The sequence below is a fragment of the Tubulanus polymorphus genome, chromosome 3, assembly GCF_964204645.1.
Source record: "Tubulanus polymorphus chromosome 3, tnTubPoly1.2, whole genome shotgun sequence".
NCBI classification, from domain to species: Eukaryota; Metazoa; Nemertea; class Palaeonemertea; order Tubulaniformes; family Tubulanidae; genus Tubulanus; species Tubulanus polymorphus.
Genome location: NC_134027.1, coordinates 5,487,352 through 5,514,057, shown reverse-complemented (window position 1 = coordinate 5,514,057; position 26,706 = coordinate 5,487,352). Strand labels below are relative to the sequence as shown.

Sequence of the window (26,706 nt, the reverse complement as noted above, 5' to 3'; positions counted from 1 at the left end):
TACAGTAATGTAGTTCACTTTCTTTCGGAGATGATTGAAGAAAAAATGTTTCAGGGTTGGGTTGATATCTTTCTATACATATATCAGTGCATCCATAGATGATTTGTAAAGATCATTTGCGTGTTGTTTTCTATAGAGTTATTTCATCTTGTTGCTCACAAAAGACGTTTTGAAAATGAATATGAGTTAAAATCGGCGAACGACTCATTCATAACTGCTATAATGCCATTTATCATCAACTGCTGAGAGGACTCGTAATTAATTTCTCGTGTCAATTAGAAATCGATCATCATCTGAGCCCCTCCTAGAGGAATGCGTCGAAAGTAGTTTAAGCTTTGGTAAATTCGTAGATGGAACTAGTTTGGCGAATGTACATTTAGCATTAGTACCTTCATATACACTAGATTGCACACTTAAAAGCTTGTATTGACAAGTGATATTTCCGACGCCGGGAAGATTGCAAGTTAATTCGTTCTGTGGTTATTGTTTAGGCAGGAAATATTCAACCTCTTACTTTTTTTATATTCGCTAGCAACCGGACTCCACATACAAATTCTGCAGGTCATTTTTTGCACTTTGCACGCAGTCATTAATAACAGTAAGGCTTTGAGGATATTCACTGATACCATGATATCGAGTCTATTGAATTCATCTCTAGAGAGGCTGAATATTCCACTAATGGACTATTGAATATACCAGGTAAATGTCACACGCGGTGGAAACAGAAGTTAATAAAAGGCGACTTAAGCCAAGCAGCGACGAAGTACTTATCGCAGGATAAACCTTTCATCGCTATAGATATACAGTTTTGATATCATATGCATTACATTCTTTTTCCCATTGAAATTCTAAAAAAAAGATCCTATAGGGACATATCTCATATAGTCAACTAAAGGTTATCATAATAGACGGATTTATTTTCAAGCTATGCCCACTTCTTCTAACCTACAGATAGTTAATCGATCGAGTAGTTTTCTTAAAGTTGAAAACTTTATGAAACCGTAAAAGCATAGTCCAGGTTATTCGGTAATAAAAGAAATCGGCAGGCTTCATCAGTATGTCATTATCGATTTGATATAGCATTCTATAGACTGGTGCGTGGTGAGCAAGATCTTCCTACAGACCCCTTGGGGACTCTACTTCCGGTATTAGCATTTGAGCGGAAACGCATTGTAACCACAGAGGTCCGTCGATGCGGAAAATACCTCCACAGACGGCAAGTCGATATGATCGAATTTCAAGTAACAAAACGCAACTTTTTACATCCCCAGGTAGGAGTATATTTACACCAATACACCTAGCTCATTAGAATTACAGACAAGCTATTATTACGTGCAGAAGAGCAGCAAAAACTAAATGTATCTTCTTACGCATATTTTCTCCATCTTTTAAATTTAGTTGATAACTATTTTGCTTATATCTCAAATAGTACAGAATAATAACATATTAAGCGCAGTCGCGTATACTCCCATCCATCAACTTGGTTTCTTCAGACTTCATGAAAGAATGAATGCCACCGATGAAATGTTAATTAATGATTCGGTTATCGAGTCATATAACTGACATAACACCATATATCGGTGGCCACAGATACGGATCGGTACCTGGAGAATTTCGCTGTGAGGTAATCAATGAGTTCAGTGTCAGAAACTAAACTTACTAATCACGGTATATTGAATTACATCAAATGCCTGAAAACCACTTCTCTCCGATATTTGTCTATTTATGAACTCATTCGCTAATCAGGATTTGTATAAGGCACTATTGATACTCGTTTATGATTCCATATTCTAAATTGATTAATCCTCGTCTAATTCAATCAAACATCTGCAAATAAGAAAGCCAGAACAAGTATTATCAATATGTTTGAAAGTGCAAAAGTTATCGACAAGACATGGAAATTAAAAGCGAATTCATAAATTAATAATTCAGATGAGCATCTTAGTTCGAATCGCAAAATGTCAATCATAAACAATAATTACATCATTAATAAAATGTTCGATGCGAGACTTAATGCAATTTTAGTACGGAAACAATTTGTCAACGACACGCACCTCATCGCAACACCTCGAGCGCTTTTATATCACAGTGAATTCGTTTGGATATGTTTTCCATATCATGAATTTGAATTCGCTCGTTAAACTTGAACATCGTTGTGTCATGAACGTCGCTTCGTCGTCTTTTTGCGCGGAGAAAACGGCGTGCGGTTATGGGGTTCGTATCCCTGTGGGGTATATGAGAAACTGATAGGGGTCAACAAAGTTACGCACAGACTAACTGAGGCGAATCTTTGTATTTTTTCATCTCTTCGTCCCCAATTCTCAAAGGATTTTCGTGGCATCTTTTTATACGTTGAGTGATGGCCGGATCAGCCGTCAACGACAACAATATATTATCCTATGTCCCGTGAAAATTTATGTTATACAATCGTTTTTCATTTGATTTTGCGATGATATGTCCGTGGCCATAGCGGCAGAAAGTCTATTACCAAATTATAAGTTCTGATATGGGCATTATTAGATTACTAAATCATATCATAACCCAGTCACGGAGTCCGTTCTTAAATGGTTTTGGCATTATCTTACTATGAATATCTGTCACATCTGTGAACTCAACGATGGACAACACGATATTTTTATACGCGAGACAAACGACGGCAGTTTTTATGCCGAGACATTAGCGTGTGAAATCTCGAAATGGCCGAGGCAACGACACCTGTCAACGACCAATTTGTTACGGAATCCCATTTTCTTCAGTTTCCGCGCACGTTAGCAGCACCGCCAACTCAGTCTTTCGGACGATGGATAAAGATCTTATTATTCTCCACCGCGATAATGTTACTTTAATAATGGGGACTGTCAGTTAAGTGTCGCATCGAGAAAGGATACGTACATCAAGATACATTGTGCTTTTCAGATTTCAGACAATGACAGTCACATGAAAGATATTACACTGCCACTAACCATATTCATTGTAGTGTCTGGGTCAAAATTACGAATACGGTATACTATCAGCCCATATGGAAATAAAAAGGTCATCTTTAAAGATGAACCCTCAAACATCCCTTGAATTAAGAGTGGCTGAAAATTAAGGCCACGGAAGGTTGTGCACACATTTAAACAGTCCTTCAAGATTCGCACTTGCAATGTTTGCCTGATGTAGAAGATGTATTTACTTTGTAATAGACAGATGCGAGTATGAGACTTTGGAATCTAAGTCTTAAGGACGTTCGATCCGTTGCGTGGCATTGTCATAACTGCCGAAGAAGGTAAACATGAAATGTGCACTTATACTGGGGAAGTTTTACTATGCATTTTAAACAGAAAGACAAAGAAAGTTGCGCTACTAGAGAAAAGAACGCATATTGATGATGTCAAATTGTATGTCTCCAATAGCTCCCTCCGCACTATATCAAAATACATTTCTGCAGTTTGCTATTACGTATTCATATGTGACTAGAATAGAGATTAAGCAGTGTCAATACAGTCTAGAAACTAAGTGCTTTATATATTCGTAGCATCTTATTGAACATTGAGACGAATATTCAACAAACTTTACAACACTTTTTTCTTTCACCGCAGTAGAGTGATACTGCGTGTTCCGGCAAATTCCATTCTGCCATTTTCTGTGTGGACGATGAATGTTTAATTTGCCGCAAATGTTAAATTTCGACCAAGGAAAACGTGATTTGATTTAATTATCGAGCAATAGTTACACGGAGAACAACGATAACTATACGCAAACTCATTAATCCATTTCGAGAAGTGGTTATGCTATACATGATCAATTATTTTCTATTGAAACTTCAAACGGCTATTGCTCGACTCAAGGGAATTAACCCTGACAGCGGATTAAATTTCATCACGAAATCCGTGACTTCTGCTTAATGTTCACTTTTGTATTATTTAAACTATCAACGATTCTTACGCGCCATAAAGTCTACCGATGAATTAATGCATGTAATTATATAAAACCATTCATAACCTTCCATTGACTCCGTCCGCCGTTGGTCATGAAATATACATTTCTAAACGATGACTACAAACAATATATTTGTATGATATCGAAACGTTTGTGATAAGAGTCGAAACCAATCACAATTTGTTCTAAAGTGAAACTTAAGTTGGTTTCGGTATAAAATCTTATTTCATCTCATGTCCATGACTCAGTTTCAGTCCTGCGTTTACCGTCGACACGAAGGACATAGCGTGTTTAATGTGTTTCATTCAACGATAAACATTGGCAAACATAAAACATCATCTTCTGGTTCAGACGTATTGACATTTTCAATGACATCGCGTGTAAAGAAATGTTAGGATAATGTGTTGACAAATGTTTTTATCTTTCAACGAAATCATTTAAAATTCTAATTCGTTCATTACTGTTCAATCACGTAGATTCGTTAATTAGCACCAACGTAACGCGGGTAATTTATAAATATCAAAGTTTTTTAAGCTGTTGCGTATCAAAACAGACAGTAAATTATATCAAATTAGATCGGGTTGAATCAAAATCGTGACTCGTTTTGAATTTGTGTCGCAGCTAAGGATTCCAAAACGTATCGTGTTGGCCCAAGACAGATGAACAAAGTACCATTAGTCTAGTTAACTTCATTAACACTTCACTGTCATCACTCTGATTCAATTGGCTAAATATACAGAACAAATTAAAGTCACCGAATGCGTCGAGTTGCGAATATTTTTCTCCTTAAAAAGGGTTAAGAGGGGAATACTGAAATAACATGACCTCCAAAAGGGCAAGCTATGATAACACTCGGGCTAGCTACATTTGTGATGAGTGTGTGTGATAGTAGTGAAATGTCGAGTTCTATTCCGTCATATCAACCATTTCAAATCATTCCAAGCAATTTCATTCGAAAAAAATGTGCTATCGTTATGCAACATCTTATAGTTTTCCGATGAACGTACTTGTCCGATGTTCAAATTTCGTCGTTGTAACTCGGAATTGGGTGTGAAGTTTTTCGCACGCACATGCGCACACGCCTCGCGCAGTCGCAGCCGAATGAAACCGGTCGAATTCAAACTGATCTATAGCAAACAAGGCGGCTCATAAATCAGTACTCGAATGACGATGCTACATTAGAAATAGCCGGCGGCTGTTTTAATCAACCCGACTCCCGATCCGTAGGCATTTATGGGACAAAACATAGAATAATCTCGACGTTATTTCCGTTTAATTGCGTGTGTCAGTGTCGCTTTAATTGAAATTAACTCGAACAGCTAACAGCGTTTTTGCCGGCCGTGTTGAACAACACGTCTCTATCTAGTCTCGTTTCATATTAAATCGGAAACATTTAATTTTCCACGCAATCTTTACTCGATCTATTCTTTCCATCTGTAGCGACGGAGGAGTAATATTGCCAAGGTCAATGGAAGAATTTCAAAACGCTCCAAACGTTTATTGAACTCAAAATGTAGGTCTTGGTTAATGATTGAGTATTTCTTGAAATATAATTCATCGTCACGTTATTTTTTCCGACTAAACGTAATAATACTGATTGCATACCGATGCCATAATGCGACAGTTGTTACTTTGCTCGAAGGTGAATAGAGAACACACAACATGCATGGTTTTGCATTTGCCGATTATAAGCTTTTTATCTATTCTACAATCGTATTGCCCTACGATCCTTTAAGGAAAAGACGATCTTTAGTTATTTTACGCACTTTTTTCCAAAATGGTGCGATGAGAACGCATAATAATTGCCCAGAAAGCGAGATATACTCCCAGTTCGTTTCCGACCTTCAATCGATGGACCTCATTTGGATTGCATTTACAGTAATGCGATTTGGTTAAAACGTTGTCACACACAGAGCACTGCGGTATCTTGCGGAAGACTGGAATACAATTCAAATTGAATTGCGTGGGGTGAGTTTTACGGTTGAATAAAACCACGTTAACGGCGAATATCGAAATATATTCTATTGCATGCTTTTCTGCACCTTTTTACACTTTAATAATGATCTATATTCGTATACGTATGTTCTTATGATATCCGCACAGTTTTTACATTTTCATGAAATAACCCTTAATGCATGTTTGCACAAGCAATTTGTATCACAGCACGTATTTCTCAGGTACTATACCTGAACTTCCGATAATTAAAGATCGTCGTATTCTATTGTAGGACTGGTAGACGGCTACCTGGTGATAATAAAGTAAACGAAGTGAACGAACGTGACGTCAGTAGGAAATCTTCTTTTTGAAGGATCCACATTTAATGTACATAACTCAAATCGCGATGGTTTTATAAAGAGTTTCAACGATGTCAAACCCACTAAATTCCTTATCGGCTCTTAGAACATTCAATTAAGACAAATGAAGTATAGACAAAAGTTTGAATCGATATCCTCTTCGATAGGTAGTATTTAGTAATAAACATTTGTGTTCAGCTTAAGAAAACGTGGTTTGGTCGTGTCTTCTTAGAATAATCCTCCTCGATGTCACCAATATAAAGATTCTGTGTTCGGTTTCAATTCGTTCAATGAATACGTGACGTTCATTAATGAATTCATCGATAAGTAGGTTCTCAATGTATATTAATTGTATTCCTCGGTATGTATGTTTTACAATATCACACGTTCAGAAGAATCGGTATTCCGAGTAATAAAATACCAATTTATTTTGATTTGTCTTCAGCGTTTTCTTTATGACGAACAGCCATTCGCCTTAACGAAGATGGAATCAAATGTGCCAACGCCAATTTTCCCGTAATGTTGTCATCGTTCTTTCTATATGGATGTTGCTGATATGGAGGTGGCCAAATAAAAAGTTAGACATATGAGATCACTGATGAGGCTGTGTTTAGATAAAGCATTCGGACATAAACGAGATGAATATTTTTTAGAAACCTTGCGAACAGTAAATTCCCATAATTTCCATCTGTTTCATCCCAGTGACACCGCAGATAATTCAACGACATTGTTTTTTGCATTCCCTTCACTTTCTGAGAATAGATCACGGCAATTATCGGCTATATAACGAAAGAAAGGGCGTGATTTTCCAAGACGAGATGCCATCATAATTGCTTTCATACTGGAGGCAATGGCGGGGGAATGGGGGGAATGGTCTGTATTTCTTCTAGCTATCCAACAAACAAGCATTGATCATACTAAAAGCCCATACTTAAAATACGGAGGTTATGATCATAGCTTGTTTTAGAGAGTATTCATCTTCAGTAGGGAAAGTATTTTTGAACGGGATTATTCCATAATAACTGTTCAGGTTTTTCATCCGTAAAAAATGGGGACAGAGGCTTCGTCGTATAGATTTGATAGTGATAGATGTCTTAGTTTGGATGGTTTTCAGTATTGAAACATCAGAATATTACTAAGCAATCCTCCGGAGAGGGCTATATCTACCATTTATGCGATCAATTGGAATAGTATGGCTGTGACCTGCTGAAAAACCATATTTGACGATAAAAATCTATTGAACCCACGACAGCTTATCAGTCTAACCACGTCATTCGAAACACTTATCAATGTTCGCAGGGCCAATATAATGTCAATATACACCGACATCGATGATGAGAAAATTGCCCAATTTCCAAGTGTGAACGGGTAATCAATACACACCGAAGCAAAAAGTAATAATTCGAAGGTTCTGTCCGGAGAAATGTTTGTATATCAGTATAGAAAACCTATGATTCAATTCTCCGGAATCACACAATCACACTGTTAATATGTATTCATATCAATGTATAGAATAATGAATAAGTAGTTCATCGATGTTTATACTGTAACAATGAGATTGTTTCTTACTTATATACATCTAATGTATAATTTCTACGGATAATGTTTTAGTTTATAATGTCATGTTTTTCTTTGATCAAGTAAGGCAATACACAGTTTCCATCAAGCGAAAAGTGCTGGATAAATAACTGTTTTGATAATCCACGTCTAAACAACGTCGAAAAAATGGAACACTTCCACTTCACGCAAACTTTCTGGTGTATCGATGAATACATGAATAACTCGAATTATGATTATGGTTATTGCAAATGCCATGTACAGCATCGGTCAAGAACTGCTTTTCCACTTCACTGAACCAATAGTACAGACAATAACGGATTCATGTCATCAAGTTTGATGAAGAAGTGCCACGAACCAAAACTTGATCAATGTTGCAAAAATAAATTTAAAATTGACCTAAAAACAAACAAAACATGGATTTAAGTTTCCTAAGAAAAGGTTTTGTTAAGGATGCGTGCGAACTAACTAATTCATATTTAGAATAGTTGATACTGTCGGTGATGGAGGTGCTGATATTTGATGACTGTGTAAAAACATGTATTTATCAACGGTTCTGTTTCGTAAATATTTAATGATCCAGACAGAAATTTTAAGAAATCTGTCTGAAACTGATGTAGACAGCATTATGTGATAATCTCGGTAACTATTTATAAAAACATGATTCACGACAGAGATATAACTATATATAGGCTACTGAAATTCCAAGATGATGTATTGAAATGTTTCGTATCGCACATATGTACACATGAAAATGGAACGACTTGGTTCCAAAAACCCAGAACCATAAGAAGGGTCACGAGAGAAATCCCACAATATATTCAGCGAAAAATGAAAAGTGCAACGTTTCGGCTAAATACGTATTTAGCCAAAACGTTGCTCGAAATATAATCATTTTAATATAGAACTTTTCATTTTTGGCTGAATTTATTGTGGGATTTCTCTCGTTATCCATCATACACGAATATTGTGGATCTTCTCGTCTCATAAGGGCCATTAGCTTGGGGCAAAATGTACGTCAATGAACAACATTTATGCTCTATCAAAGTACACACGTAGAACCAAAGAAAAACTGATGGTAAAGTGAGTTATATAAACAACGGAATATTCTTGAAGGAAACGCGTCTCTATTCATTTCCCATTTGATCAATTTTTAAATTTAGAATATTCGTCGTGCGCGAATTCTATCGAACTATTACGGTTCATCGGTGCATCATCTCAGTTCGATCTACACCAAGTTTCACCTCTTTTGCTCAGATTTTCAAAGAATGACATTTACCTTTAATCCAACAAACTTTTGTCACTTTATTTTGAAATTCAGAACCATTATCGATTATTGACAAAACTAACTTGAATCGTATGAAAATTCGTTTCATCTGAAAAGTGAAGACGATGGCCCAGAGATATCTAGATCAAAGACACTGGTGATAAAACTTTAGTAGGATCGCGATGTGTATATTTCATTATTTATTGACTATTCTATATTCTTAACTCCCCTTATTTATAACCATTTCACAAATAATTATAGAATAATCTATTCATCAATAACGCTGAGAGGCTATCCAGGGTGATTCGAATTTCATCCATTTTAAATCTGGAAAAAAAAATTCGAAAAAGTCGTTCTTATGCAACTCGTTCATTAGTGTAGCTGAACGGCTGAATAAGATGATAACGAGCAGACTAGCAATTTCGTGGTCATAAATTGAAACCTACTATCGAGGTTCAAAAACAGCTTGATTAATGAAACATTTACGAAATACCAATTACAATCAAGAGATTCTCGTATCACCGTCACTACGGGTCGGTGCCTGAAGATGTGTAAGGAAAAATGTATCTGCACTCAACGTTAGCTTAAAAAGCTAAAAGGGCAGTGTCTTGATGCCAGAAATGTGCATTGGGAATTCTCTTGGTGATTTTGGAATTAACTATCGATAAGACCTTAACCCTGTGATATTGCTTTTTTATTTTATGGGCCTAATCTAAAGTGTGTATAATATGAAAAAACAACGTAAATCAGTATCAGGGAATCAACAGATGTTGGTGATGTATAGAACTTCCATCACGGTGAGGATTGTAGGTTCCATTTACCGATCCAGGTTATCAAAGAGCTGAACCAGGTTGGTTCCACATTTCTCAATTAATTCTGATAACCTCATGCATAATGTCTTAAATCTCCCACATGCCATAGTTCTAGCAGCCAGTCATATCACGGTGCAAAACGTCAAATCGGCTTCACGTAACTTGTGTGTTTCTTCAAATATCAAATAGCGGCGGCTGTATGGATAATTCTACAAACGTTTTGAAGATCGCGAGATATCATCCTAATACGTCTTCGGTCTGTGCTGCTGTATGAAATGTGACGTGTCTTCTTTTGTGCAAAGTTGGAAAAAAAGCATCTTCAATTGTTTAAGCATACATCAACGCTTTCAAAACCGCGAACACTGTGCGTGTACAAGTGGCTGAAAACATCTCGGAAATTGGTCCGCACGATTCTAAATTTTCTATTTGCTGATAAACTCGCTGATGAACAGGAATGAGAAATCGTCCTTCACAAAAGAACTTAAATTTGCTAATGAATAATGTAAAAATCCCATTTCCCCGACACGCAATCATATCTCAGTCTAATAATATTTGACCGTCATTCAAATTTGTCCTCGTTTATAGGTTTTTAGACGGATACGATTATCTAACTTTCATTTCTTTTCAATTTCCGATGGAACATGGCCGTTAAATATCATATTAATCTTAACGACCGCATTTCACGTGATCGCGTATTTTAGAGCGTGATTTCTAAGACACCTTCGTTCGTTGTGGGATTTGGAAATTCCTTTTACACGTCACTTGTGATTGAGGTAAATCAGCCGAGTCGAACGAAGATTCTACCGCTAACGTTTTACCTACACAGCCCTACTCACAGAGAGACTCATCACACGCTTTTAACGCACATTGCAGAGTTTGGAGGGAAAATTGCGCATAAGTACGATTATCACAGCATTCCCAAAGTGCTACCACGTGACAAAGAGCGTTACTTTGCCAGCTCGTAATTGCAAGTTACGTCTCTGTTAATTCTGACCTTTAATTCGTGCTTGCTCGCATGGTGCACTTATGTACGCAGGTGCGAATTTAATAAGAATTTGTTTTTTAACATTGAGTGTCAGTATTCCGACTATTAGAATTCGATAATCAATTCAACTAACAGCAGATAATCAATACATATTCATTTTTTCTTATGGATATGAATAAAAATCCAACATATAGAGTTTTAGCCAAGTCCTTTTTGCCTGAGTCTAACTAGACAATGTGGCTCTAACCAGTTGAAATGAAACCAGTTGCTTGGTGGATAAATGCCTCAGTGACTATTGAAATTGCATCGTAACCGTGGTACTTCATCCACCAGTCCAACTTTTGAGCAACTGACACTTGGATATTTGCCATCATCTTTCTCTTTGGAGATTATATTGCTGTGATTCGATATAACATTTCTACCTGTATTTATCTGTTCGATCAAGTGGTATTTCCTTGCACTTTTTATATGGAAACGAATTACTCACCGGATTTTCAGGTCTTTCGAATTATTGAATCATAAAGTCATTGCTGCACAAATCAAATCAAATCAAATCGCAGTTGTCATTTTTGCACTGACGGCCATGCGTCTGAGCGGAGTTATAGAGTTATACAGTAATGGCGCACGGCTTTATATAAAGCCGTAATACCCGTGTGCGAAATGTTGTCTTTGGTAGAGCCAAGCGAAAGATGAAAAACATGAATGCAAGGATCGGTAAATGGAGATTCCAAAGGAGTTCGAATGGTTACCCCCTCCCCCTTAAGTGTTGAACGGCGGCTGAAATATCAGCCCAAACAAATCTTGATAGACATTTTCCAATGTAAACTTTTTTGATTCACAGTGAACAGGCAATGTTTTCCCAGATATGGAAGATCCTCTTATCCTGGATCATTGCAATGACTTGAGATCTATCGCGTATCAATCATTGTTGCACTAAACATTTGTTTTGAAATTTGCTATTATTTTGATACTCAAATGTGTTAGATTGCCGTAGCTTATCGGGCGCAAATAAAAGGATGCACAAGTTCAGTCACGCATCCACCGCAACGCAGTCAGGGCCAAATTCGGTTTTCGTATCTAGTCGATATGGTGGCTGATAAGGGCCATAGCGTAAAATTCCTGGTATGTAAATGAGGGCGCCAGAACGCCAGAACGCCAAAACGAAAAAAAACGTCCAATTTTCTCTAAAAGTTCGTTTTGGCGCGCCAAAACAAAGAAAATTCCGTTTTGGCGCCCCCGCCAAAACGAACTTTCATTTTGGCGCCCCCGCCAAAACGAACTTTCGTTTTGGCGCCCCCGACAAAACAACGAAAAACGTCCAATTTTCTCTAAAAGTTCGTTTTGGCGCGCCAAAACGGAGAATATTCCGTTTTGGCGCCCCCGCCAAAACGAACTTTCATTTTGGCGTCCCCGCCAAAACGAACTTTGGTTTTGGCGCCCCCGCCAAAACAACGAAAAACGTCCAATTTTCTCTAAAAGTTCGTTTTGGCGCGCCAAAACAAAGAAAATTCCGTTTTGGCGCCCCCGCCAAAACGAACTTTCATTTTGGCGCCCCCGCCAAAACGAACTTTCGTTTTGGCGCCCCCGCCAAAACAACGAAAAACGTCCAATTTTCTCTAAAAGTTCGTTTTGGCGCGCCAAAACGGAGAATATTCCGTTTTGGCGCCCCCGCCAAAACGAACTTTCATTTTGGCGCCCCCGCCAAAACGAACTTTGGTTTTGGCGCCCCCGCCAAAACAACGAAAAACGTCCAATTTTCTCTGAAAGTTCGTTTTGGCGCGCCAAAACAACGAATATTCCGTTTTGGCGCCCCCGCCAAAACGAACCTTCGTTTTGGCGCCCCCGCCAATACGAACTTTAAACCACGTAAAATAATTCTATATATACGTAAAATATTTTCATTTATGCAAATTTATGCAAATTACACACAAGATCAACGCGCCAATTTGAAAAATAATTTTACTGTGGTTGAATGCTTGTTTTGGCGGGGGCGCCAAAACGGAAATAACCGCGCCAAAACGAACTTTTCTTTGTTTTGGCGCGCCAAAACGAACTTTTAGAGAAAATTGGACGTTTTTCGTTGTTTTGGCGGGGGCGCCAAAACGAAAGTTCGTTTTGGCGGGGGCGCCAAAATGAAAGTTCGTTTTGGCGGGGGCGCCAAAACGGAATATTCTCCGTTTTGGCGCGCCAAAACGAACTTTTAGAGAAATTTCGACGTTTTTCGTTGTTTTGGCGGGGGCGCCAAAACGAAAGTTCGTTTTGGCGGGGGCGCCAAAATGAAAGTTCGTTTTGGCGGGGGCGCCAAAACGGAATTTTCTTTGTTTTGGCGCGCCAAAACGAACTTTTAGAGAAAATTGGACGTTTTTCGTTGTTTTGGCGGGGGCGCCAAAACGAAAGTTCGTTTTGGCGGGGGCGCCAAAATGAAAGTTCGTTTTGGCGGGGGCGCCAAAACGGAATTTTCTTTGTTTTGGCGCGCCAAAACGAACTTTTAGAGAAAATTGGACGTTTTTTTTCGTTTTGGCGTTCTGGCGTTCTGGCGCCCTCATTTACATACCAGGAATTTTACGCTATGGCCCTTATCAGCCACCATAAGTCGACTAGTGGTCGGAACTAATAACCGAATGCGCTTGATTTTCGAAATATAGTTCCGACTAACGGACATTCGGTTTCGTTTAGTTCGACTATAGTCGACTAACTCAGAAAACCGAAGGTGGCCATGGCAAACTATTCCTCTGTATCTATGCCTATTTTCACGAGTAGACAAAGAATAGATTTCTCTCAAAAATGTATACGAAAAAAGACAACCTCCCCTTTATGATATAGATGTATACGTCAAACAAAAGATTTAAAGAAGATTATCAGAAAGCGTGATAAATGAAACCACGATCCCCTATGTACAAATGCAGAATGATTGAAATAGATACAGGGCGTAAGGTAGCAAGGAAAATTAGAAAAAGTCGATGTATCTGATTTTATCCTACGCCGTAATTCATTGATGCGAGAAATCTGAGAGCTGTCTGGACGACGAGGGATCGTGAAATTACTGACGGATAATTGAATTTAGCTACTCTCTACAGCGCAGCCACGCAATACCGACAATTGATGCCTTAGAGATGAGTTCAATAGGAATCTATTGCTAACGTAAACTAGTAAAATCATTTCTTAATTATCTCAAAACAAACAAGTAAATGATAGTCGACAACATCTTCGATATTAAGCTTCTTCGGAAGATATTCATTACGGATTACTAAGATACGACTGTCACCAAAATGAACTCCCAGAGCAATCTATATCCACCTCAGATCATTTTGGGAAGAAATATGTATATATGTAAATCATTTCGCCTTATGACAGTATATTTTACGTGACCGGCGTTCCGGGGGTGGTCAAGGGTCACGTGACTGTCGTCCCTTTGATGGGCGTAATTATGCGTTCGACGGTATTTATTCTGTTTATCGCCGCAACTGTTCTGTCGTCGGCTGATTTGTCGCGGTCATCGCGGCAGAAAATTAGTCCAATATATCGTTGTATATACACGGTAAACCGTGCCGCGAGGAACCGGCCACGTCCTCGCTACTGATTATTTAGCAGTAACATATATGTCAGTAAGGCGGGATTAAAGGTTCACTTGATTGGCTAGAGTTGAACTGATGTCACGTCAAGACAGTCACAGGCCCTCGGGTACTTTCATTATCTAACAAGACACACAGCTTCTTGTTTTAGATTTGCCGGCTTATAAACTAAATACCTTCAGCTGGATTGTAACCCCCTCTCCGCTTCCATGTTGCGATGCATCGTTTAAGGTTAATGTGAGTGCATATTTTTAAGCTTCTTACATTTCATGTAACTAGCCTCCATCTGCAGATCAACTGGCATAAAGCAAATGTCATCGTATTTGATCACGAAAACCGAACATTGATCTTCTATATCGCGATTCGCGTTCTGTAGGATGCGAAGAACCTAATGAGTACGGTACAAATTTTGCTAACCCCTTGATGTTAGATAAATTTACCTATTATCTCCAGTTGACAAATCGTCAACCCCTTATTTAAGTGTCTCTTAAATTCCAGTGAAAATTAATTCGATTTTAATGGTCGCTTCGAAGGAACTGCAAACATTGTTTTGAGAGGACTTTTCTGGTTGGTTTTTACAGCGCTGAATCAATCATTGTTAGGCCGCGTGTACAGGTTGTTTTCCATGGATCTCTGTTGATATAGATACTTTGTAAATCAATTAATTAGTTAATGTTTGGGTTAACCAAACAGCTCGAAAATGGAAATTTATATGAGGTATGTAACAGCGTGGAGCCCGTCATCGCGTGAACAACACAATACTTAATTACTGTACGTATCGGTACTAGTCATTCCTTGTCATGATGAAAAATCAACATCTTTCCAGTCGTAGTCTAAGATTGTCTATATGTCATTCATTTAACTTGGGTTTCCGAATGGCGTGATGATGATACAAACTAACAGGTAAAGTCCCGTGTGTCACAATGTAAAGATTGATGCCCAATCAAAGGTAAAATCCATCTTTTTCCAGGTTGAAAAGCACGTTTCCTGTGACAGAGTTATTGCCCACAACTAAAAGTTCTCAAAGTTTCCACAACATCGGATAATCTTTCGGTATAGTGTGATATCATTACAACCCACGTCGTCAAATATCGTGGTAAAAACAGACGAAATCTGAGACCGGCTGTGTACTGTCGCCTCTGATGTTTCATATTACAAGTGTAGATAGGTATTCGGCAGAATAGCTCAGTTTTTATCACGCAATGAGTTAAGTGAACGCTTATGTGCGTGTATGTGTGTGAGTAGATTGTTCAAGATGCTAACAGAAAAAGTCTATCCAACATGCATAACAATGTAATCTGGACGTAAAAGTTGGATGTATCTTCTACCTTACAATACTGTCATCACGACGCTGCAAAAATGAGCTGAAAATCGCGGCGGTCGTTTTTGCTCGCAAGTACGATATTGTTGGCTATCATATATTTGTTTTGTTTTTTCGTACCACGTCAGGTTTAAAAAAACGATAAGTTAATAACAAAAAAAGTAAATCTTCCTTATCGATTATCTTCCTCACGATTCATGGATTAATCTGCGTACGTGCGGGATTTCATCCTTCGTTAAACGGATTTTTGAGTTGAGCCGCACAATCTGTGGGACACGCTTTGGCATTTTATCACTATATCGACGAATTAACGTTATTAGTAATATTTCTCTTTACTGAGACGATCAAGAATTGTTGTAACACAGGCAAGACGTGTTGATATTTCACTGTATGATAATATAGTGAGGGCTGATCCTGGCCTAGATCATCAATTAACGGCATGAAAAAATTTGGATCCTGTGAGAGGAATTGTCGACTAAGTAAAGCATCGGTTTGATCAGAGGAACTAACTAATTGGCTATATACTTAGCTATTCCAATTGATAAATACTTCAAACGTTCCAGCAAGTATTGGCCGTCATCAGATTCCGTATACACAGAATTAGTTCATCTATCTGTGGATCGCGAGACTGGATTCTTCCATCGATGGGAATGCGATGAGGGTAGGTGGAACTCATTTTACTACCACATCAAAGTTATCCTCCGGTATTACCAGGATCGATGCTAACTTGATTCGATGCCACGACAGCTTAGTCCGCAATCTGCCGTCGACTCCGTGAGACATAATTACGAGCGTATGCGCGCTTGACCAGTGGACGCGTATCTGTGGTCACTTTGATTGCTACTATCACCGGGATTATGACCTTTTGCAGATTTACTGTAGCTTGTTAGTATATAATATACGAGGAGAACGGGTCTTGAATGATAAAAATGATTAACACGTTCCGTCAAATCCTGGCTTTATGGAGGCTATTTTGATTGATTTCGAAGTATTTTCGACAAGATATTTGAGTGAAATGTTTCTGTTTCGCCGTTTGAAATACGACGTGAAAGCTTCTCTCATTCAGCGCAGTTTTTATGATATTCTTAGTTGTAAAGGTCAATAACCGGATGTTGTAATCAAACTGCATTAACATTCAGCAGCAATAATACACAGTCGCGTTCGTGTCGCGACTGTGGTGACATTACACCATTACGCAACGCGTAACCCTTGCGACTATCTTAATGAGGAAAAATGAGAGTTATGTGCGGTGTTTGAAGAAATACATTTTTGAACTACCTCTTGTTACCTGCTCTTTAAGGAAGGAAATCATTTTCTAGCATGGAAACCATGTCTAAGTCGGTAATTTGTTTTTTTGCCGGATTGTTACACGTGACCACGCTTACATGTATACGTACGCATCACTTAAACCACCATCTGATTTTTAATATCGCCTGTATTAGATCGTCCATGAGTCGTATTAGATCATCGTGAATCAGTAACGGGCAAAACTAACGAAAACTATCCTATTAATATACCTGCGAATCAATTGCAATCACAAACTAAGACAAATAGCTTGCCACACCGATCATCGTTTGGCGGCGCTAAAAGGTTGTCTTCATTTTATCATCCTTATACCGTCTTACCGTTAGTATACGTGCGAAAACTACTAATTGGGTAATTTCTCGTAGAAATTTGTGGCGCGCTCATTAGCGCTATATCTCAGAACAACAGGGTCTAATTTATTCTTCACGACACTCTTAGCGATAATAAGCCTCGTATGATATTCGATACCTCTGGGGCGTATTTTTGATAGTATAATTGTTTCGAAACTTTTCTCGTTCGTCTGATGTTGATGAACACAGTATTTCCTGTTCCAACTAAATTCTGAACTATGGTGAATGATTCGAAATGTATTTACGCGTGTGAATATCTCAATTTATCATAGAAAGTAATTAATTGAATGTAATTTTTTATCTTAAAAGACAAAATTACCCCTCCTATTTATCTGATTTGATTTTCAATTGATTTGAGATTGCATCCCTTAAAAACCCAACACGCCTGCCGGGAACGAAACAGGAGTTTAGGTTTTTAAAATCGAAGTACAGATATAGTTGAATGGCATTTTTGCTTCGAAGACGTCTACTAATTACTAGAGTCCGCGTGAACTCGTAGTATAGTATTATCAGATTGACACACGGCTACCGAAGATGCAAGTTTTTATTACTATGATCACGAGAATTTGGTATTTGCCTTGAACTTGTGTCACGCAATCAAGTTACCGCGAACAACAAGATCGAGAATAAAAGTAGTGATTCCTCTGTATAGTGCCGGCGGCATCACCCACAGCATGAGGTATCTTTCCTTCTGCCTTCCAATTTCACATCAGGAATCATTGGCGACAAGACGTCAAATTTTCTCCCATGTGGACCCGATTAGCGACAAAAGGTTCCGACGCCGATTACCGTCGCCCGTTCCCCAGGTTCTTCGACAGAGGTCAATGTAAAGGCCGTTTATGCGCCGTGTGTACGAGAAAAGAATCTCTTGGTACAAGTGAAAAGAATGAAATTTTTCTTTTTTGGAAAATATGTGTTTAACGTATATGAAACAAAAAAAAATAAGAAATAATAGCTACCTGTGAATGTTAGTCTTTAACAATGACGTGTCAGTAGTGTGTTACGTGATAACATTATTTTTTAAGATTACACATATCATGTAAAACTGTAAAATTCTATCTAATTTTAGTCTTATCAGGTTTGGTACACGTAAGTACAGTGACAAAAAATTCACCATCCTTACTACTTAACGAACAGAATTATCTTATATTTCCTTTTGAAATGGTATAAAAAAAAATGATCAAGACTAATATACTTTGTGACACCATAGATATTTTATGTTCAGATAAGAGTTTGAATTGTTATTCATTTACGCTATGCTGTATTAGAAACTGTTTTTTGACTATATGAGATGAGAAGATGTCTTTCCTAATGCTAATAATATGTATGTCCCGTTTATTTACAGGATTGTATAACGGACGCGCAATGTGGACGCAACGAATGTTGTGTACTCACTGCGTTCGGTATTCGGAAATGTCGAGGCCTTCAAGACCTTGGTGACAAGTGCCATCCAAATAGTATGCCAGCACCGTCAGACTACCGTCGATCATTCAGCCTATGTCCCTGCATGTCGGATCTACATTGCTCACCCAGCAAGTTTGTTTGCGCCTCGTGAAATCTTCAGATGTCACCGCTCAAAAGTTCCACGTTGCCGCCGGTTAATCATCTCCGAAAGGCGTTGGGAATATACAGATAAATTCCACCGAGATAAAAAGATTGTGACTGCTGCATTTAATGAGATTTATTTTACATAAAGTATATTTTCTCTTCAAAAACAAGCTGCAAATGTAATATTCTTGTATGAAAATCGCTGCTGATGCCATGACACGATGATTTGTTCAAAGACTGAGTTTTCAATCAACGGCTTAAAGATTATCTTCTATGATACACATACATTTTCTGTCCCTTTTTGCTTTTCTTCCAGTAGTTTCTTCTCCAATCTAAGTTTACCTAATTCACACGCGACGCATGCGACATCGCTAATTATGTATCCATGATAGTAGTTAATGAAAATGATACTTGAATTAAAGATGACTGGTTGACAAGCTGTTTCCTGCCTTCCTCGTAAATGAAGTACGGCCAGGTATTATTACGCGAATGATTATATGTCAAGTTACATATTTGTCTCTTAAATGAATGATTTCCCTACATGTACAATTTGGCATCATTTTACATTCGGCTAGGCCAAAAATCAGTCATATTGGTAGTTACAATGCACAAATGCTGTATATCATGATGTATTAGCTAGCTATGTTTATCATGTTTTGCAATAAAAGATCAATTTTTGCTTCTTTAGTAGAAAATAACAATTTTATACCTTGATGCAATGCCTATTTTCATGCTCTGTTTTGATATAACGCATTAATCGTACGATTGGCTATATGAAGGAAAAGGCAAGCATTATACCTCACTTAGATAATGAAAAATAAATTCATAGAACGGATATCGTAGATAAATTTGTTTTTGCAAAGCATTTTCATTGATATGTTGATATCATCTTGTATTAACCGAATAAAAACGTGGATCTATCAAAAGAGCTGATAATTTTGCTTTTGATTTGTATCTTGAGGACGAACATTGAGAAAATCCATTCTAGGTGATATTTCGCGTAGGAACTGTGAGCGTAGTGCGTAAGCCAGTGAAATCAGTAACGTGCTCTGTTGTTTGGTAGATGAAAGGCTTGTCAACCGAGGGATCTACTGGAGAAACGACGCCAGAACAAAATCACTCCACTGCGTTTCCACAGACTGTGAAGCCTATTTTTCTACATGCGCTTCATACAGCGTAATCTAAAACACTTGTAGAACAAAAGTTAACGACTAGCATCTTACCCCATTTTCCTTTGTTCCAAAATTCACTAAATTGTCCTTGTTCGCTTCAAAGGCTTTCGGTAATATTCATATATCTATATACGTAGAAGCTAGAATATTGGCGTTCAAAAATTGACATTTACATATATGCCTTTCTTATCCTTCTATGAGTCTTTCAGAGAAAAAAAACAAAAGGGAAATTCATGTTACGTAAACTTCCGCTTTATAATCTCCCAGTCACCACATCAATCACATTAAACTACCCACTCAGATTCCATGACAACAAAATTGCATTATTTCATCACTTTAAGCCTCAACAGAAAACACGTCTAGGAAAAAATAGCAACTATTTGTCAATCACCAGGCAGGGTTTTATTCTCGTAAATTATAATGAAATGTATCGAATCTACCTTACACCATTTTTGCTAAATATTTCTAAATGTGTGTAAAAAACAAATATTTTTATTACGTATTCCAACGTAAGCTGTCTTCCAGCCGTCTCACAATCGGCCTTAGATTGAAGGCTTCTTCGGCTCTGGAACATGGAGGATATATTTCATTAATTTTCTTCTCATAATTCAACTGAAATTTGCAAATTCAGGATCGGTAATGAACTACATAATTCGTTTGGTGCGCGCAGTCTGAGAAACATAAGCAAGACTGAAGTTGTGGGTCCAGTGCACATATTTTTGGTGTCACCGGTTTGATCATTTAAATGGAAAAAAACCCCTATAACTAATGTTCAACCTGGGTTTTGGGCCTGGAAATTTGGTCATGATATAGTTGAATATTCTTGATTTTGCAAATTTCACTGCATCTGAATAGGATCCGAAGTGGAAAATGATGGCCCAAAAATACAAAATTCAAATTTGCATTCATTATATAAATCTTTTTAAAATGGGGAGATGTTATTGAAATACGAACAAGAGTTCTATATAAAACTTTGAAAAAATTCATTATTTCAAATGAAATCTAGACTAATATTTCATAATTTTCCTGGTGAAATTATCACATTATTATTTTGTTATCGATGCGAGCTTCTAGAGGGCTTCAAACACATTTTAAAAAACGGATTCATCATTGAAGCTTTAGCGGTTGATTGATGAATGTTGAATGTGAAATCAAATACGAATAGGAATATTCATTACACTCCTGCCATCTCCATGGTCTATGGAGGGAAAAGAGTACGTGTATTAGCAATATACTACAGCAACAGAAAATAAAACCCAACATGCGTATTCGGAACTCTGGGTTAAGGACATCCACCCATAAGCGGCGCAGTGAAAATTATATGATTATATGTTTAACAGATTTTAAATATTTTCCCCATGCAGAATTTGACACACATTAAGATGTTTATAAAGGCAAAACTGATAGTCCAGTTTCGACGAGGCATTTGTCGGAATCTGTTACACTAGATAAATTCACCCGGCCGGGTGCCGGCTTATGCTGGCATATAGTGGTCACTGAGCCTTTACTAGATCCTTTTACTGTCGTTTCAAATGTCTCTTTGTTGACATAATGCTATAATTGTAAAATTCATCTTTATTGTTAAATACAGGTGTAAATAAAGGCATTGATTGAATTTATTTGTCCCATTCCACTATCCGAACTTTAGGATTACTCTGAGAGTCCATATCCGTATATTAGCTGAAACCGTCCAGAGCTTACATCTCAACATTGGCCATTTTCATTCAACGCTTTTTTAGAAAGTTCTCAGTTTGTTTGCAAGTTTGCTTGCTTGTTGGGGCTCTTTTATCGTGACTTTTCCCATCAAAATGAAGCTAACCGATCATGTTGTACGGAGTTTTCGCGTGGCGAAAGTATTTCGAGAAAATACCGACAAAATAAACTGCATGAACTTCTCAGCAAATGGAGAAACATTGATCTCGAGTAGCGACGATGATTCCATCGTAATTTACGATTGCCAAAACGGAACGTACGTGTGCTATAGATTGGAAAGAGACCGTGAATATTTTGCCATTGCGCACTCTTTTAATAGCTGCTATTCACCTATATATGGTTCATTCATACTGCTTACCACTGCCATTATTATGCATGGATGATGTCGCCTACATTACACTGTCCGACCCTGTGGCTTTGCAATACACTAGAATTCTGACTTGCAATTGGGATTCGAAACTAAAGCAAAGATTTCTAGCAATAGACCAGGGTCCAGTTTCACAAAAAGGATTAAGGCCTAAATCGATTTAAGATAAACTGAATTAATGAAGAAATTAAATCGATTTAAGAGTTAAACCTTTTCGTGAAACTGGCCCTGAAAGCTGTACCCTTCACCCACCGAGCCACAGCACACAACTGGAAGCCATGACGAAAGTTTATCTGTATAAAGCCTTACCTTACCCTAACCCTATTCCTTTAAACATTCGCGTACGCAGATATAGTACAGACTCCCGTAACCATTGACAGTTTGTATTAATTAGGCCGTCTTCATGCGGTCCTGCTGAACATGTTGAAAATTCAGCATCTCATCACAGGAATAAATGAAAAATCAGGATTTGAACCCACTGTATACCACCATTCTGCCAATCATTCTTCAGGCAGGAACTTGTGAAAGTTAAAACGTTCTATTGCCAACCATAAACCTTTCCCCAGTCTTTAATATCTAGCTGTTGTTCTCAATATGCCTACATCTACACATCGTTACCTAATTACCACAATCAATAATCCATTGCGAAATTGTAGCTCATGTTCTACAATTGTGGCACGTTGAATATTGAAAGTCAGATCGTCAAGTGCAGTGTGCATGTACCCCTAGTTAAGAATAGTGGCTTTATTGGCAAAATATTCGCTTTCATTAATTAGGTTATTACTCCAATCATGAAATTCATCATTTGTGTATTTATGTATTGATTTCTACTGTAGACCGAAGAGGACATTGAACAGTAAGAAATATGGAGTAGATTTGATACAGTATACACATGCAACGAATGCTGCCATTCACAGTTCTACTAAAGTTGATGGTACGTCTAAGGATTTCTCTCCATATCTGTATGATCGTATCAAACTTCACCGGAAATGTGGACCTGATTCCTGACTAGTGCAACTGCAGTTAAGGCATCCCAAATGTCTAACCCTGATTCAGGGTCCCTACAACTCATTGAATCCTTGAAAAATCCTTGATTTTTGAAAATATTTTTCAAGGTCCTTGAAAATCCTTTAATTTTGAGAAATATCCATAAACTCCTTGAAACTCCTTAAATTCTGGGAAAGTCCTATTAAAAATTTTCAAAAAGTCCTTTTCAGAAGACAGTGTATTCTATTATTCTTCACTGTGTGACTTGTGAATGAAAGTTGTTTCACTTTGAGATTTAGACATGTAAAACCAAAACGGCACACACAACAACTGATCAAAATTTGAGAAAAACGGGGATTTTGTTTTTGAATTTTCGACTCTTTTTCCTTATATATGACCGCGAAAACCTCCTTGAATTTTGAAAATTACTCCTTAAAAATTCCTTGAATTCTGGATACCAGGAATTGTAGGAACCTTGTGACTGTTAAATTAGATAAACTTTCATTCTCATGTTTGCATGATATCTATTCATCTGAAATTCATTCTTCTTTCTTACAGACACAATTCGTTATTTGTCTCTACATGATAATAAATACATTCGATATTTTCCTGGACATACGAAAAAGTGAGCATGGATCATGAACATTTTCATAAGGAGGGTATAACAATGTTCATAGATGATCTTATTTATTAATTAATATAATGTTTTCAGGGTTGTTACGCTGTGCATGTCACCAGTTGATGATACGTTTTTGTCCGGGTCATTGGACCGAACGATTCGTTTGTGGGATTTACGATCTCACAATTGTCAGGTGAGGATTACTGTTTCTTTTCATGAGCATAGTTGTGAAATGTGTATTTTCACCTTTCTTTATAACCGCCGTTCTGTTGTTCAGGGGTTGATGCATTTAACCGGTCGACCTGTAGCTGCGTTCGATCCTGAAGGTTTGATTTTCGCAGCTGGAATTAACTCGGAACATGTGAAATTATACGACCTGAGGTCATTTGATAAGGTACCGCAATCATTGATATCAGGAGTGATAGTTCATAGCTATCATTAATCCAACTTCATTCTTCAGCTAAACCACATTCTCTTACGATTTAAGGGTCCCTTTGCGACGTTCAAGTTGACACAGGATCGAGAATGCGATTGGACCGGCTTGAAATTTAGTCCTGATGGTAAAATGATTCTGATCTCAACGAATGGCCAGGCAGTTCATCTAATTGATGCTTTTCAAGGAGCTTCTTTGCAAACATTTATGGCGAGTACCCTGGTTATACAATCTACTTCATAATTTGAGTAATCCCTGCTTTGAGGTGGAATAGCTGTCAACAGATCCTTCAATCATGCGTAGATACCAGCAATGTTCTAATGTTTGATTTATTCATTTGCTTTTTGAATGTTACAGGGTATCACAAATAACAAAGGACTCGCAATGGAAGCTTCGTTCAGTCCAGATTCACAGTTTGTATTTAGTGGTAAGTATGAAGACTGGTTTTTCTTATCTTTGGCTTATCGATTTTTTATGTTATAAATCTTAAATATGAATGTAAACGTGTTTGCAGGTTCTACTGATGGTCGTGTATATTGTTGGAATACAGAGACCGGTGCACGAGTAGCCATATTGAACGCTGAACACGGCGGTGCTGTTCAATGCGTACAGTTCAATCCTAAGTACATGATGTTAGCCAGTGCCTGTTCGAACATGGTAAGAACCGACTGTATCAATAAATAGACTGCCCCTATATCACAGTAGAACTCAGATCATTTGGTACCAATGAAATTAATCCAAATTAGATATCATATTTTACATGAATTTATGTATAGATGACCGTTGATGTAATCTGTATTAAACTGATTCGGATTAAGCAACTTTGACTCTATCACGAGAATGATTTTCAGTTTATTCGACCATGTAGATCCACTAATGCCGCTTTCTGATGAATTTTTCAGGCATTCTGGTTACCTCAGCTCGACGAATAAACGTACATGGATGTTTAAGTGAACTTTGAACAATCCACTGTTCAGTGTTACGTGAATGTTGCGACAGCAGGGTGTGAAAACCGCTCTCGAAGTGCACTGCGAGTATCAATGCTACAAACATGTGTCGTTTGGCGTTATTGACCAGATATGTTAAAGTAGTGCAAGTACACAAGTCTTGTTCAATGAATCGATTTCAAGTTGTTGAAAAGTGCAATGGAAAAAAATGTTTTCATAAGGAATGGGCCTTAGAAAAGATTCTTGGTGTTGTAAATACATGTAAATATTATGGATTCTCAAATCATCTACTGGTAGGTCTTAGATATTCTGAAAAATCATTCGCTAAAATATGAAATGAATTCATCGAGCAAATTTGAACACTGCCGTGTATATGTCATTCATGTAAATAGTCTTTTTGTACTTCATTTTGTTTTTTTTTTTTTGTAAGGATAGATAATCATGTTACTCATTTTAAGCCCGGTCTCGTGTCTCTCTGTACTTGTGAAAACTTTACTGTGCTTTTCGCGATTTATAGAAACGTATGTAAGATAAAGTCATCAGTTCATCTCACGAATAGAAAAAAATGCGAGAAAATATTAATGCGAAATTCACTACTAAAGAGTGTTCAATTGTCATCTTTCATTTTGTAAATATATAAACGATCAGGATCTTATCACTGTGTTCGTCTTGTTATTGTGTTTGTTGTACCTTGGAGTAATCGTACTGTTCATTATGATTACTCCAAGGTTGCACGTATTTCCACGATAGGTCCTCCTTGTCAGCGTTCGGGAATATCTTTCTCAATAGATACGGTTTACAGGATACCGAAGCTTTTATTCAAAAGAAACCTCATTTACAAACTGAGAAACGGATAGTTAACTCTATAACAATATTTGTTCATTAGGAATGAAAAAGTGTCAACTATGGAAAACATGTATATAATACATTCTGTCGCCTCTCGCGCAACGCACAAGACGCGGGGTAACAGGACACTGAAACATGTTTCCCGTGTCGTGTGAGTTGAGAAACATGGTTTTGGGGAAACAATATATTGCCGAGTGTAAACGTGATTTATTTCATGTTTCCCTGCGTCGTTTGCATCGGGCTTTACTACTTGAGTTCTAAGTGGCGTTTTCAATTGGTGTTTCGTCTATGATTTTATCGTAACCGGAGCTAAAACGAGTAATTAGCACTGTTGGTTCAGTGGAACGATGGTTGTTTTCAGCAGTAGTAAGGGTTGAAGTGGGAGTTCTGGATTTTAATTTACCGCTGGTAATCACCTCTCCCAAACCTTGCTGAGTAGTACTCGAGGACACACTGTTCACGCTAGAGAAGAATTCGGAAGGCATTGTCGGTCTTTCTGGAGAAAGAAGTTCTTTAAGCGTTTTCGTAATTGCATCTCGCTTACTGTCTGATGTCGTCTGTTCGGTATACACTAATGACGTAGCATCTGTTGATACGCTGACAGACGGATGGCTACTTGATGATAATTCAGTTTGGGGTGGAATATCATTGGCATTTTCTTGCGTAGGTAATCCAATTTCTAGCGTCCTT

At 37.7% G+C, this 26,706-nt stretch overlaps 2 protein-coding genes across 3 annotated transcripts in view; both read left to right on the top strand.

The window, feature by feature from the left end:
- LOC141901003 (uncharacterized) overlaps positions 1-19,840 on the top strand; it is a 36,899-nt gene extending 17,059 nt beyond the window's left edge. Inside the window, exon 2 of one of the 2 annotated variants that reach the window (XM_074788055.1) lies at positions 18,730-19,840. In XM_074788055.1, coding sequence (XP_074644156.1) covers positions 18,730-18,939 — 210 coding nt within the window. In that variant the 3' untranslated portion in view covers positions 18,940-19,840. Of the gene's footprint in view, positions 1-6,148; positions 6,602-18,729 lie in introns of those variants that run through there. The other variant, XM_074788056.1, reaches the window with a different exon arrangement.
- A 1,981-nt stretch (positions 19,841-21,821) lies between these two features.
- On the top strand, positions 21,822-25,799 carry LOC141900994 (WD repeat-containing protein 82-like). The gene is made up of 9 exons (XM_074788045.1): positions 21,822-22,073; positions 23,021-23,118; positions 23,730-23,796; positions 23,884-23,983; positions 24,068-24,184; positions 24,278-24,433; positions 24,581-24,650; positions 24,738-24,880; positions 25,126-25,799. The coding sequence occupies exons 1-9, from the start codon at positions 21,913-21,915 to the stop codon at positions 25,153-25,155; spliced, it is 942 nt and encodes a 313-aa protein (XP_074644146.1). The 5' UTR covers positions 21,822-21,912; the 3' UTR covers positions 25,156-25,799.
- The last annotated feature ends 907 nt before the right edge of the window (positions 25,800-26,706 follow it).

Bases quoted from the DNA above. Each gene is read 5' to 3' on its own strand.
- LOC141900994 (XM_074788045.1), top strand. From the start codon at position 21,913: ATGAAGCTAACCGATCATGTTGTACGGAGTTTTCGCGTGGCGAAAGTA. The intron at 24,185-24,277 runs GTACCGCAATCA...TTACGATTTAAG, and splicing joins ACCTGAGGTCATTTGATAAG to GGTCCCTTTGCGACGTTCAA. The intron at 24,651-24,737 runs GTAAGTATGAAG...ACGTGTTTGCAG, and splicing joins TTCACAGTTTGTATTTAGTG to GTTCTACTGATGGTCGTGTA.